The sequence below is a fragment of the Rhineura floridana genome, chromosome 6, assembly GCF_030035675.1.
Source record: "Rhineura floridana isolate rRhiFlo1 chromosome 6, rRhiFlo1.hap2, whole genome shotgun sequence".
NCBI classification, from domain to species: domain Eukaryota; kingdom Metazoa; phylum Chordata; class Lepidosauria; order Squamata; family Rhineuridae; genus Rhineura; species Rhineura floridana.
Window position 1 is genome coordinate 153949571 of NC_084485.1, and position 15465 is coordinate 153965035.

The window sequence follows — 15465 nt, forward strand, 5'->3', positions numbered from 1 at the left end:
TTTTCTGGCCTTGCAATGGAGTCTAGTTTTGCCTGGAGGTCACAAATCCCTTGCCGATCACAACCCTGTCTTCCTTTATTGGCTACAAACCTGAAAGGGCAGGGTTTCAGCAGCCAGCTATGAATTCATTCAACAGAGGTTGGGGGGGGGCTGATGTTTTGGTGTCTATCTCGTGAACCAGACCAACTAGAAACTTTTTTTAAAAAGTGAAAGCTGAGAGTCCAGAGATTAACGTGACTCACCTGGAGATCTGGAGAGGCCCCCTAAAAGCCGGAGTCTCTGGGTGAAAACCAGAGACCTGGCGACCCTACCCTTATGTAACTTTACTTGCTAGCCTATTTTATACAGCCTTGGGGAAAGGAATGCACGTATATGCCTTTCACCTAATATTTGGGGCATCTTCTCATATCTAAAGATTGCCAATATTTACTGCTATATGCCTTATATAAATCCCTCTAATGCCCTATCCATCTGGAAAGTTGGTTCATACAGATGGAGTGTGGATCAGAAATATTCCTTGATGGAATAGGATCAGACTGATGTGAACTGAATTCCTAAAGCACTCTTGGCCTAGTGCCACTATGTATCTCTACAAGCTGTTGGCATCACTCACTTCTGGTTGTAGCAATCAACATTACTGTGAGGTACTAGGCATGAAAATGAAATCTTCAACAGAGCTGATATCACATTTGTCCACAATGAAAATATTGATGTGAATTTTGAGGTTCCTGCTTAGGCAAAACATCCAAGAAATTTTGAAGGAAGCAATACAGCAGTTTCAATAAGATTTGTGAAATGTCTTGGTGGTGGTAGCAGTAGTGGTATTCTGTATATATTTACTGGAAGCCTACCAAAAACATTATTGCAGGTTGTTACTCAAACTGTATTGTGACTGTTATCTTCTGCCTTGGCTTGCTTGGAGTCCAGGGCTGATGAGGCAGCTATCCACATAATGAGGCAAATTGGTAACAGCAGCAAAACCAAAATATCCAAGTGAATTTGGAAGTTGCTGCTCAGGAGGAACAGATGAGGCATTTTGAGGGAAGCAAAAAAGGAATTTAGAGTGTAGTATTAGTATTAGAATTCGTATTTTAGTATTTCCTGCCCGTCATCAGAAGGTTACAGGTCAGGTCACAACAATATAAAATACAATATTAAAAACAGTTTAAAATGAATTACGTTCAAGCGTCAAAGGCCAAGGTGAAGAGGTGCGACTTCAGCATACAGTGAAAGCTATATAATCTTTCAACCTCCATTCTCAACCTTTCAGTTTCCAACACATGTTGCTTTTCCTTTTCCTCCACCTCCATTCTCATTTTCACCATTGCTGCAATCTCTCTGTCCTTATATTTTTCCTCAGTTTCCTTTCTCAATTTTTCACTCTCCAATTTTAACTTCTCTCTTAAATACTCCATATAAGCAGGATTACTTAAACACCCTTCTGTGGTTTCTTCTCTTGCAGGTTCTTTGGTTTGGATTGTCATATATGTTATTAGAGCCACTCTCAATTCATCCACCCCTTTACCCTCATTAGGTAACTGGAACATTATACATTTTTCCACCAGCTCCTCTCTCTTCATCTTCATGAACTCAGCCATGTTTCTCGGAGCTCACTCACTCTTTGCCACTCACAGACAAACCTTTGTGGTGAGGGAATTCTACAATTTAGGGGCTGCCACAGACAATGCCCTCCCAGGCTAACCCCCCCCAACGTCTGAGGGTGGTGAAACTACCTGTTCACACAGAACCAAGTCTAGCAGAGCTTAATGGGACTCGCTCCTTAGTAAGTGTGCTTAGGACTGTAGCCTTAATGGCATTTTTAGGGTGCTTTCTGTATACCCCTGCTTTTTAGATCAGGTAGCATGTAATATTTTCAGTTGTTGCTTTTGTTTGTTGTTCTTTTTTGGAGATCTGTGTCTGTACTGTCAGGTAAATGTACTGTGTGAATTGGTATTACATGTGTCTGTGGGCTGGATCATGTCAGACTACACCCTGGAAATACCATACATATAAGGAGGCAGCAAGGCATATTAGCATAAGAAGCTGCCTTATATTGATCATTGGTCCACCTAGCTCAATATTATCTATTCTCATGCATAACAGTTTTTCAAGATCTTAGGCAAGGCTCACTCTTCACCTCTGGAACATTTAAAATTAAGCCTACAATCCCCCAGGAACTTCTCTCTTTCATTAGTAACTGCACAACAGCCAGGTTCAACTGATTAAACCTCTTCCCACTGCATCTCCATGCCATGACATACTGCAAATTGAGGCGGGCACTTAAGAAAAGAGTTATACAAAAATCCAAAGTACCCAAAATATTTTGCAGAATTTTCTAGTACATCAGCCTTCTTAGCAGGCATTTTTATGTGAGTTAAGTAAATATGTGAAAGAGGAGGAAAGGGGGGGACAAGAGCATACTAGCTCCGTTGTCATCACTATGCCAGTCACCATTCATGAGTTAGAGGGTGATCTTCTGAAGCAGGGAGCCTTTGGTATTCATGGAGGCTCCCTGTGTGTTTTAGAACCCTGGAAAATCAGGTTTCTAAATTGTGCAGAGAGCCTCCATGAGTACAGAAGGCTCCCCGCTTTGGAAGATCACCGTCCAACTTGTGAGGATGATTGGAATGGTAATGAGGGGGGGTAGAGCAAGTGTACTCACCCCTGCTGACCCCTTTGCCTTCACATGTTTACTTAGCTCACTTCAGGCATTCTATATTTGAGTTATCTTTTGAGAGGGTCTTTTCTCCCCTTATTCCTAGAGGCTAGAAAAGGACTTGTTTTTGTTTATAAAAATTGTTAGGTCCTAGATATATTGTGTTTATTTTACTGTTACTGTTTCTTGGCTTCCCCTCCAGAGAATTTGCTCGCTGGAAGGTGAATAACTTGGCATTGGAAAGGAAAGATTTCTTCAGCTTGCCTCTGCCCCTGGCTCCAGAATTCATCCGCAACATTCGCCTTCTGGGGCGCCGGCCCAGCCTCCAACAGATCACCGAGAACCTGATTAAAAAATACGGGACCCATTTCCTCCTCTCAGCCACTCTTGGAGGTGAATGCTCAGCTTTCTTCCTGTGTACTTTCTCTTTTAAACTCACAAACTATAGTCTCAAGCCACATCAGCTGAGTACTCTGATTAAGTATTGCATTTTTATATGCATATATTAAAAATATTTTTCTAGACACATCTGGATGCTAGTGAGAATGCAACTGTGAGAATGCAGACTGTGGCTGTTCGTTTGTTATTATGAAAACTCACACCACAGAAAAATTGAATCTGTCCATAGATGTGCAGCTTTACAGTCCCATCTCTTGTATATTCACTTGGAAGCAGGTCCCACTGTGTTCAGGGAGGGGTTACTCCCAAGTAAGTGTGCAAAGGATTACAGCCATGCAGATTGAGCCTATTTTATCCATCACACAAAACGGCCGTGCTGTGCCAGATCCTAGGCTGGCAAATACAAGGTGGCATCCAGTGCACAGTTGGCCACACAACAGCAACCGTCAAACTGGAAACAGTATGCCTGGTGGTAATGCCAACAGCCGCTTGAATGGAATCCACAACACTAGTTTTGCAGCCTCACCAAGCACAGTGCTGTTTCCTTACAACTCCCCTGATGACAGTTACAGGAGTACCACATCATCTATCCCTAGTAGAAACTCCATCAGTCATGGTGCCACATCCGAACAGACTGCCGGAGGGAGCACCAGTCCACAGGCAGCAATGCAATGACTGTGTTGCAGGCAATTCTTTGGAATTTTGTTGGCAAGAGGAATAGGAATAAGAAAAATGAAGCGGATCCTCCCAGATGGCCTCTCTCCTAGCACCACAGCTCAGTGGTCAGCAGGGCTGCTCATACAGCTGAGAGATTCATGTTCAGCTCCCTCTTCCCATCCTAAGTGTTATGTCCATTGGTGCACTTTCAGTACAAGGTGAAACTGACAGGGAGAAGCAGCCACACATGTCAAAGTGCTGTTTTGCTCCAGGAGCATGAGGAAGGGGCATGAGCACTGACTGAGGTGTAAGAAAGCAAATGCTGACTCCAGGCTCTTTTACACAATAGACAAGAGTAGCCTATCCCAACATTTTGAACTACACCTCCCATCAGCCCAAGTCAGCATGGTTGTGCTGACTGAGACTGATGGAAGATGAAGCCCAAAATGCCTGGAGAGCGCCAGGTTGGGGAAGGCTGGCCAAAACCATTGCTATCAAAAGCAGCAGGCAGAGGGGTTCAGAACCCACTCCATACACCTTTATGGACACTTGGTGAGCTACCATTTTGAAAAGAAAAGTGCAAAGGTAGATACGACTGGTCTGGCATGGATGGAACCCAGACTTCCCACTCTCAAAAGCAGCTCTTAGCCGCAGAGGCAGGCAGGGAGGCAGGCATCACTCCCACATTGGAAAATGCCCCACTCTGTCCTGCACATTCTACCTTATACTTTATTTCATTCAGTTATTAAAATCTTTATATACTATCTTTCATACATAATCACAAAGGGTGTACAAAACCAAAAATACAATCAAATTACAACATTCAAAATAGAACAGCAGCTGCCCAGTCAAAAGCAGGTAGATTTTAAAAATCCAGCTGGTACTAAATGGCCAGCAGAAGCCTCCAAAACTAAAGGTATGTTCAGCAAGTACCAAATGTAGGTGCTTGCCTCAATTCAGAGCAGAGGCGGTTCCAGAGGAAGCATGCTCTTACGGAAAAGGTGCTCACTCTGGTCTCCTGTGCAGGTCACTGTGTGACCAGATGGCAGGGCCGGTTCTAAAGGGTGGCAAGGTGGGGCACTGGCCCGAGGGCCCCTGGAGCTACAGGGGGCCCTCTGCTCTCCTTCCGTGATCTGCGGAAGCATCCGTGGACCGCCATCCCCCCGCTATCCTCCTGCTTTAACCTACCTTTCAGTTGTTTTTTGCGGTGTGCGCAGGTTTCCCATCAATCAAGATGGCGGCCGAGGTTTCCCTAAGGGGCTGAAGCCTCTACCGCCATCTTGGTTGATGACAGCAATGCGCGTGTGTAGCAGGCATGCGTGCCATCAACCAAGATAGCGGCAGAGGCTTCAGCCCCTTAGGGAAACCTCGGCCGCCATCTTGATTGATGGGAAACCTGCGCGCACCACAAAAAACAACTGAAAGGTAGGTAAAGCAGGAGGATAGCAGGGAGATGGCGGGCAACGCAGATGCTCCTGTCTTGCGGTCTGCGGATGCTTAAGTTCCGTGGATCATGGAAGGGGAGCGGAGGGGCCCAGGGCAGGCTGGTACCCAAGGGCCCTGGCATGCCTGGGGCCGGCCCTGCCAGATGGCCTTGTCCAATGAGTTGACTGACTGGGCAGGTTGGTATATATTGCCCAGTCTAGCACAGGCAGTTCATCCAAAGGCCGCACAGCTCAGTCGTGCAGCACAAGTTCTACAAACCCAGGAACTTGGGCTCCATTGCCTCTAGCTCTTCATCAGGGCAAGGACAAGACCGTGGTAAAAAACAGAAGGACGGCTGAAATAGCCAAATGGACATGGAGAGTCAATGAGCTTCTTCCCCATAACAACTCTGGGTGGGAGAAGGCTGAGCAAAAGCACATTGCCAAAGGAGAATGAGCTTTATGGCTAAGTACCACTTTGGCTCATCATGGTGTTATTGTGGGCCATTGCCCTTTTGCATCAGCCACTCACACTCCTTTTCAGTCTTTCCATTGCTTTCCTTACGCCTCTCCTCACATCTCTTGGGGGTAGGGGTCCACTGGATCACCCTTTTCCAAAACCTGGCAACAAACTTTTCATACCAATATGAATTGGTGTGAAGCGTTTGTTATTATTGATTAATGCCATAGTTCAAGGCAGGACTTAAAGGAGTAGAAGTAGGGACTTCTAGAAATCCATAAGTCATGTCTAATAGCAACAAACAAGCTTGCCAGGCAGCTAAAGACAATGAGTGATATTTCACTGTGCAAATGACCATCTGGCTGAATAATATCTCCTCACTTGCCAAGGCTACTTTTTTCTCTACCCTCTGAATGTGTTTTAGACATCCATTTCTGTGCTCTGATCTTCTGTAGGTGCCAATCTATTAAAAACCGATTGTGGGAGTGCCTCTACTTATGCGTGCGGTGCTACTGAGCTGTTCGCAGCCATGTATAGCAGCATATTCAAGTTACAACTGGATCTGACTGCGAATATATAGGAAGAAATTGCCCAGAGTCAGGAGGATATTTCTTGAGTGAGAGCTGGCTGCGATGGATGTTCCAACAAAAACACCTAAGCTGATGCTTTGTAAAGCTTGAAATATGGGCGCATCAAGCATTGTGGGGCTCAAATCAGGAACTGTGTGGATCAGGAGTTGATTCACTCCCACTCCTTCCTGTGCCACCAAGGCTACTGGTCAAAGGAGGGAACTGCAGGCAGTTTGAATGTGACACTTGTAGAACAGCCCAGGATCCTCAAGGTCCAGGGAACCAGGTGACAGCAAGAGAAGCTTCCATATTTGCTACCTTCCTCAATCAAAACAATTTGTAGTTGAGGGAGGGCACCACGTTTATTAATTTATTAAAATATTTCTATACTACTTTTCCCATGGCTCAAAGTGATTTGAATCAAATAAAATTAAAAACAAACAACATCAAAAGGCTGGAAGTGTGAAAATAAAGAGGTAGTTCTCTTAACCTCTTCAGGGAGAAGGCTGCACAGGTTGGGAGTGATCAGTCAAAGTCCATCTCCTGGATGTTATTGTCTGGACCTGTCAGAAGGACAAAACAGACAGGAAGTCTGCTGACTAGCTCTCGGTTGGTGAGTGGCTCACATAAAGAGAGATGGTCCTTGAGATATGAAGGTTTCAGGCTGTGCAAAGCTTTGAATCAAATTGGGCCTGGAAGCAAATTAGTGATCAGTGTAACTGACGCAGAAATTTTTTTAATATGCCCTTCGTATGCTAGGAGTCACATTTTAGAAATTCTACACCAGCTGAAGATTCAGTTATCTTCAAGGGCAGCCTCTTATAGAGTACATTGCAGTAATCAAGCCAGGACTAGATTAGTGAAGAGGCAATAGATTAGTGAAACAAAGTCTGACGTGTGTGTGTGCATGGGGAGCTTTTTAGCTCAAGATGGAAAATAATGCTCCTAGCAACAACTCTAACCTGCTTCTCAGGAAGCAATGCTGGGCCCCAGGAATATGTCCAGAGTTTTTACTTGTTCAGAGAACATCAGAGACCCATAAATCGCAGGCAGGCCAAGGTCCTCCAGACCATACCCTACCAGCATCACCTCCATGCTCTCCCCTCTGTGCTGCCCGTCTTTGACTTAGCCTGCTAATAGTATTTATGCACCCTTGGGCTCTAAAGCAGATGTGGGTTCATGCTCATTGAAGGACTCGAGCCTGGGGAAGTGAATTGGGTGATGAGAGGTTATGGGTGAAGCACACCTGCCAGAACCAAGCTGTGAATCTCACATAATAGGCAGGGAGAGGTAGGGAAATGATGATCAACACTTCAGTGTTTCACTGAGATCTAGCTGTGTCTGAAGCTACCTTGTAAACTGTGCCTTTGGTTTTTTCATTAATCTGGTGCATGGACACTGGGCTCAGCTTCTAGATCCTAGTGTGGGACAGACTAAACACAGTGCCTTATGCTTTTACAGGAGAAGAGTCCCTGACCATTTTTGTGGACAAGCGCAAGCTCAGTCGGAAAGCGGAAGCTGGCGGCCTGGCAGGAAGTGGAGGGAATAACGCCACTGTTTCCTTGGAAACACTGCATCAGCTGGCAGCCTCCTACTTCATCGACCGTGAGAGCACATTGCGGCGCCTGCATCACATCCAGATAGCAACAGCTGCCATCAAGGTAACCCTAGAGGCGAGTGGAAAGGCAGAAATATGTCTTGTACCACCTAAAGCCTTGGGCTTCAAGGGCAGCGCTGAGCAGACCACGTTGCAGTGACTTAGACCTTGACAGGGTGGCCACTTTTGCAACAGCAAAAGATAAGAAGAGGGCACAGATTTGCATAAAATATGCACACGCTAATTTTTATGCATAGATGCAAATATAAAAATGAGAACTATAAATAGAAATACATTGCATCGTGGTAGGGCAGAAGTCAGCCAGGTGATCACTGTGCCTGTTCAGCCAGCTAATAGGGGATTTCAAGGCCCCTGATTTCCATTCTTAGGGTTCTTTATCTTTCAGCCAGACTTCGCCCTTCAAAGAGACCCTCAAAGAGTGGAGGTTGTCTCACTGCCCAGCACCTGCCATTTCTTCATCTGGAAAGCACCTCAGAATGACACTCAGTCATGAGATAGTTTTGTTTGTTGAGCGTGGGAGGGATGGCAACTTTTGCCGGTAGATGCAGGTTTTTTTATGGCAGCCATCATTTCCCCCTAAAATGCCCTGGAACACTGTTATATCCAGAGCATGCGGTGGTGGTGGTGGTGGTGGGGGAGAAATGATGGCGGCTGTGGAGGAGCTCTGACACCATGAAGGAAAAAAACCTGCACTGCTGATCAATGCCCCACCCAACGTTTCACTGAAAAATTGCCAAAATCTTGCCCTTCCCATTTTTGCTGCTTGAAACTGGGATGGCAAATGTGTCTGTGTGTGTGTGTGTGTGTGTGTGTGTGTGTGTGTGTGTGTTACCACAGCGCTCAATATGAGTATGGCTTGTGAGTATGACAGAGAGAGAACATTTGAAACTGGCCAGTACATATGTTATAGCAGAGCTTGGAAAAGTTACTTTTTTTGAACTACAACTCCCATCAGCCCAATCCAGTGGCCATGCTGGCTGGGGCTGATGGGAGTTGTAGTTCAAAAAAAGTAACTTTTCCAAGCTCTGTTTTATAGTATATATAGTAGCAAAACGTCCATCTTTATGATGAGTGTGTGTGTGTGTGTGAGGGGCAAGTTATATACTGCAAGAACCCTTGGAGGATTCACAGAAAAACATCTTGCTCGCTTGAAGGTTCCCTGTCAATCAGGGCAGGTGATCCTGTGTTAGGGATGTGGCAGGTTTTGCCCCTGCTGTGAAATTGTTACCATTCACTTATATGGAGGAAAGTAAAAGGGTAGTAGGGACTAAACCTGCTCTCTGCTCCTGGTGACTCCAGGTCTTGAGAATCAAGCCTGCCTTTTTCTATGTACCTTCATTCTGTATTTGGTTATTTGGTCACTTTATCGTGCGACAGAATGTTGGGAAATGGGAGATATCCTAATAGTGAATTCTTTCTCTGGGTGTGGATCCTTATGTAGCCAAAATGGCACCATCCACCCATGAGATGGAGATATCAGCATGGTTGGAGGAACCCCAGGATTTGCAGAAATACAAAAAAACCTAAGGGCAGGGTGTCCGGACTTGAGGCATTGTCACCCCAGCAAATGCCATAGGATATCAAGTGTTGATGCCCGGCCTGTCAGACAGTTCATCAGTCTAGCCCGGGCCTGTCCATTCTGCCAGGTGGTAGCTCCCCCTAAGATAGCCCGTTCCCAGCCCCACTCCCTGATTTCCTTTTCAACCACATGTACCTTGGAGAATGTTTTATGTTGTTGCAGGATCCCAGCTCCCCTTCCCCCCACAATGTACCACAGCAGTCAGATTCAGAACCAGAAAATATGCTTCCTTTCCTGTTCCATTTCCTTTTTTGCAACAACTCTGATTTTATTTTACTTTTCCCATCAGCCTTCTCCATATGCCTGGATTTTAATTTGCAGGTTGCTTAAGCAAGGCTGCCATCCCTGAGATCTGCTACCCAGCTCTGCAATTATAAACCTATTGCTTTCGTCTGCCTTCCCCTCTCCTGTTCGACTCCCCCCTGCCAAGGAAACAGGAGGGGCAGCAAGCAGGGAGTCAGGCCACAATTGGCGCCTTTGTGCTATTTATGGAAAATTGGCCATGCTAATGATGCTGAGCTTTTATGGAAGGGCGGTGGCTAGAGGCAGGTCTGTTCTCTGTCAACAGGCCAATTACTGCACAATTATGCACCCTTTTTAGAAGCAAAGTGGCCTCTTACATTGTCATAGGCTTGGACTGCATTGCCCTTGCTTTCAGGACAGACCCTCAACCTTCGCTGTTCCAAAGCTCTCTTTTGCTTCATTGCATTTCATGTCATTCTTTGTTGGATTTATGTTTATATACACCCCTCCCCTTTTTGAAGATTTGAGGATGATTAGGGTAATTTTGTAATGTTTTGGTGTGCTGTGTAGAAAACCCAAATATCCCCTCCCCACCCTCATGCTAGTTTAACATGGGGTACAATCCACTACACATTTTTTATCTGCAAGCCTCGTTGAAATGAATGCAAGCTGTGCAAGAAAGATATAGACAAGTTAGAGCGGGTTCAGAAGAGGGCGACGAGGATGATAGCCGGTATGGAGAACAAGTCTTATGAGGAAAGGTTGAAGGAACTTGGCATGTTCAGTCTGGTGAAGAGAAGGCTGAGGGGTGACGTGATTGCACTCTTTAAGTACCTGAAGGGCTGTCACATAGAGGAGGGTACAGATTTGTTCTCTGCTGCCCCAGAGGGTAGGACTAGGTCTAATGGTTTTAAGTTGCAGGAGCGTAGATTCAGATTGGACATTAGAAGGAACTTCTTGACAGTAAGGGCGGTTCGGCAATGGAACCGACTGCCTAGGGAGGTGGTGGGATCCCCTTCGCTGGATGTCTTCAAGCAGAGGCTGGACAGCTATCTGCGGGAGATGCTCTAGCTGTGGATTTCCTGCTGTGAGCAGGGGGTTGGACTTGATGGCCTACAAGGCCCCTTCCAACTCTATGATTCTATACACTTCTGGTGCTTCTCTCATTCATTTTGATGAGGCTTGCCCAGGAGACATTCCTGGTGGATTGTGCCCAGTGGAAAAGATTTATCTGTCTCCCAATCTACCTTCTTAATGGCATCCAGAATCTGCCACCACACTTTGCTTCATTGCAGTTCTGTTATACCCAGTTCTGTGGGTAAAATGTGTAGACTCGCACCATATGAAAATTTAAATCATTACAAGCCAGGCTAAATAGATAGCAGTTTCAATATACAGGTGGAAAGGCTTCTAAAGACTGTATGATTGTCTTCCATCTGAAGCCTAAGGCTGACCCGCCCAGAGTCCGAGACATGAGATGGAGCCAAGGTGTGATTTAATTCTCATTTTATTTGTGTGATGGTTACATCCAAACCAGTGCGCTTCATAAACCTGTCTACTCTGACTCACTACTTTCCCTAACTTGTCTACTTAATCAGTCTCTGCAGCGTGTGGGGAGAGTTGACTCAGCACTAGAGCCTGGGTGAGCACCTGCTTAAGTAGGGAAGGTCTTCACCTGTAAATGACAGCTCCTCCTAAGTTTCACCCTCTGAAAGTCCCCCTTCTTGTGCCTTCTCACATGGGGTGAGGGGGGACAAGCCTCCGACAGCCCATCTGACAATGGAGCTTCACTAGGTGATGGCGCAACCTCAGGGAGCGGGAAGCTGGTTGGCAGGGAAGCATTTGAAGTGGCGGGCGGGGATTCCTGCGTGGGTGGGGTTGACATGTGCGAAGGGTCGCTTCCCAATGGCTCAGGCCGGGGCAGGACCTGCCTCAATGGCGGTGTTGGCCAAGGAAGTCTGCGGGCTGGCAGAATCCCCCCTCTTTCAGTGCCCCCAGGGACCTCATCCTCATCTGACTCCTCTCCCTGATCTATCTCCCCTTGCGCCTGGGGTGCAACATCATCCCCTCTCCATGCACCATCTGCCTCCACCCCCTGGACTTGGGCTTGTTCGGGTAGGCAACATGGAACTCTCTCACTGAATCCGGTGCATGGACGTCATCAGCTGATTCCCATGAACGCTCCATCTGATTGTACCCCTTCCAGTGGATCAAGTACTGAAGCCACCCTCTGTATTTCCACGAGTCCAAAATCTGCTCCACTTCACATTCCTCTTGTCCATTCACCGCTATGGGGGGCGGAGGCACCTCTGGCATTCTGTGGGGATCAGGAGGATGCTCCAGGGTAAGTTGGGAGCAATGGAACATTGGATGTATCTTGAGGGAAGAAGGCAACCTCAGACGAAAAACCACTGGATTGATCTGAGCCTCAACTTCAAAGGGACCCACCTTTCAGTCTTCCAGTTTATGGCAGCGCGCCCATGTAGGCAGATAACGCGTGGACAGCCACACCCTGTCTCCCACGTGGATTTCGGGCCCCTCCTGTTGATGTTGATCTGTAACTCTCTTATAGTCCACCTTTGCCCTCTCTAACTGTTCCTTCAACAACTGCTGCATCGCCTGGAGCTCTTGCACAAAGTCCTCAGCTGCCGGAACGACGGGGCTGACAAGTGGGGTGGCAAAGGCTCAAGGGTGGTATCCCAGGTTGGCACAGAACAGGGTCTGTTGCGTGGTAGCGTGCACTGCATTGTTGTAAGCAAATTCCTCTAAGGGCAAAAAGGACACCCAGTTGTCTTGCTGGTAGTTGACATAGCAATGAGATATTGCTCCAATGTGGCATTCACTTTCTCAGTCTGACCATCCATTTGCGGGTGATGAGACGACAGTCTCAGTTCACTCTGCAGGAGTTGCCACAAAGCACGCCAAAACCAAGCCGTAAATTGCGGGCCTCAGTCAGAAACTGAACTGTCTGGGAGACCGTGCAAATGGTAAGCGTGCTGCACATACAGTTGAGCCATCTCTTGTGCATTTGGAAGTCCCGAGCACAGAATGAAATGAGCCATTTTAGTAAAAGCATCCCCTACCAACAGCACTGTTGTCTTCCCCTGAGAGGAGGGGAGGTCAGTGATGAAGTCCATAGTTGCCATCTGCCAAAGACCCTGGGGTGTAGGGAGTGGCTCTAAGAGTCCTGCTGGCCATCCCATGACATGTTTGGCTCTGGCACAGGTGGGGCAGGACTAGACATAGTGCTCCACCTCTCACTTCATCCGGGGCACCAAAACTCCCTGGTGACTAATTGCAAGGTTTTAAAGATTCCAAAGTGCTCAGCAGTGGGGGAGTCATGACACTGATGCAGGACCTTGGCTCTCACATCCCCAGGGGGCACATACATAGCATTATAATGATACAGCACCCTCCTTCCGCGTGAAGCCCTCTGCACTCCCACTAGTCTACCTAATCAGTCTCTGCAGCGTGTGGGGAGAGTTGACTCAGCACTAGAGCCTGGGTGGGCACCTGCTTAAGTAGGGAAGGTCTTTGCCCATAATCGACAGCTCCTGTGAAGTTCCACCCTCTGAAAGTCCCTCTTCTTGTGCCTTCTTGAATGGGGTGAGGAGGGGCAAGCCTCCAATGGCCCATCTGACAGCAGGGCTTTGCTAGGTGATGGCGCAACCTCAGGGAGCGGGAAGCTGGTTGGCGGGGAAGCGGTTGAAGTGCTGGGTGGGGATTCCTGCGTGGGTGGGTTGGCATGTGCGAAAGGTCCCCCCTCCTTCAACGCCCCCAGGGACCTCATCCTCATCTGACTCCTCTCCCTGATCTAACTCCAAGGCTTGTGCTGATGGAGCTAGATATTTTTCCCCCTCTCAAAACTTGGGTGTGTATGTGTGTCTGTCTGAGCATCCCCTTCTTTGTGGCATCAGAGATTGCTACTAAAGATGGAGAAGGTGAAGTCCTGCTCATGCTCCAAGTCAATGAAGAGCACATTCTCTTGGAGCACTTGGATGGAGGGTTTATGTTTCACTCTCAATGTTGTAAGGACCAAAACAGATGTGACGCAGGAGCATTTTGTTTTTTTAAAACACTTTAACGTAGTCAGGATGTGTGTGTCTGAATTTGATCAGAGCAGGGGATACTTTACACTTTTCCTGCCAGCTGTTTTTCTAATCAAAATCAACCTCCCCCACCATGGTGCATTCCTACCTTCAGGAGAAAATACATGGGGTCCCCATACCTTTTCCTCTGCTAAGAGAAAAGCAGCTTTGGAAGGGTGTTTTTGAAGAGGATATTGGGAAAGGGCTCCAGTCTTGAACTCCATCATTAAAACATAACCTACGCCACTGTCCAGTTCCGAGCAGGTATGTTGAGGATGGACAAGCAACCTTTTGTCCTTTCACTTCAGTAGTTTATGATCAAGCTGCACTCTTCCCTTGCTCAGGTCACTGAAACCAGGACTGGGCCACTTGGCTGCAGTAACTATGACAACCTGGATTCCGTGAGCTCTGTTCTTGTCCAGAGCCCCGAGAACAAAGTTCAGCTACTTGGTAAGAATTTTTCTCCTTCCACCTGCCTGGAGGTATGCCTGCATTAGTCATTTGATGCTAAATTGTGTACAAGGTAGAAAGTGCAATCCTAATATATTGTTGCAAAAAAGAAGTTAAATGCATTTAATACAGTGTGTTGCTTGCTTCAGAGTACTCCTGGCTTACAAGCGTACTTTCCTAAGCAGCTGTATAGCAAAAGGCCTTAGAATGGGGAAGTGAATTAGATCAGTGGCTTTTCTTTCCGACTGAAGGCTTGATCCCAGCTACAGTGGTTGGAATTGTTTCCTGGCCCAAGAGAGATTTCATACAGGAATGTTCTACCTCCATTGTCAGAAGCAGTATGCCTCTGACTGCCAGTTACTAGGAATCACAGGTGGAGAAAGTGCTGTTGTGTTCATCTCCTGCTTGCAGGCTTCCTATAGGATTCCAGGTGGCCACTGTGGGAGCAGGATGATGGACTATGTGGGCCTTTGGCCTGTTCCCGCAGACTCTTCTTATCATGAAAGAATTGGCCATTTCCAAAATATATACCCCCTCACCTCAAAAGGATAGTTTCTTTCTGTTGCAGAAAAACTCCTGCTGGATCAGAAGTCAGAACAGAGAACAGAGTCCACCTTATGCAGCAGTTTTGGAGTCTTGGCCATGGCCCTCTGAGTATCAGTCATAACCTCTTTGTCTTTCTAAGCTGCTTTCACAGTGACATGTTAGTCTAGGCTGGCCTCAACAGAGAAGCCAAAGACATCCTCAGAAAGGTTCCCTCTCTGCAGCAATGAAGTATCTTCCTAGCAGATGCTTCACTAGACACCCTGGATCATGTCCTCCAGTGGGGTTGCCAGGAGATGTCATAATGCTTGATAGTCTCCCTTTTTGATGCAAGACAGTTTGCCAATCAGTTTTGATACTATCAATGACTAGTATGCCCTGTATTCAGTTTCCAAGGGCTATGCCACCATTTTTCTCCAGTACTCATATCCAGCAATCCCACTGAATACCAGAGGATCTCCAACTAATCCTACACAAGCTGAATATCATTGCCATAGATCTTGTCTCCACACTGGCAAAAAAGGGTGTGAGGGAGTTTTCTCCTTGTTTTTTTACTGCACTAAAAGAAATAAAATAAAAACAGGGAGTCTTGAACATTTTTGGACTTAAAATCAGGTAAACTTGGTGAATCTATGGGGATCAATGATACCGATTCTATATCCTTTCTTTTATCTTCTCATCAGCTCCCAGGGTTTTCACTGAGATCTTAGTGATATTAGTGATCCTAATGTCACAGAGGGGAACTCATATCTGTTCATAAGTGGATGGCCTGCTGGTGC

At 46.7% G+C, this 15465-nt stretch overlaps 1 protein-coding gene across 7 annotated transcripts in view; it reads left to right on the forward strand.

Annotated features, from left to right (window-relative positions):
• BRINP2 (BMP/retinoic acid inducible neural specific 2) overlaps window positions 1-15465 on the forward strand; it is a 165966-nt gene that overhangs the window by 133635 nt on the left and 16866 nt on the right. For all 7 annotated transcript variants that reach the window (XM_061634189.1, XM_061634184.1, XM_061634191.1 and 4 more), the window contains exons 3-5: window positions 2859-3049; window positions 7627-7826; window positions 14038-14143. In XM_061634189.1, the coding sequence (XP_061490173.1) occupies window positions 2859-3049; window positions 7627-7826; window positions 14038-14143 (497 nt within the window). The remainder of the gene's footprint in view (window positions 1-2858; window positions 3050-7626; window positions 7827-14037; window positions 14144-15465) is intronic.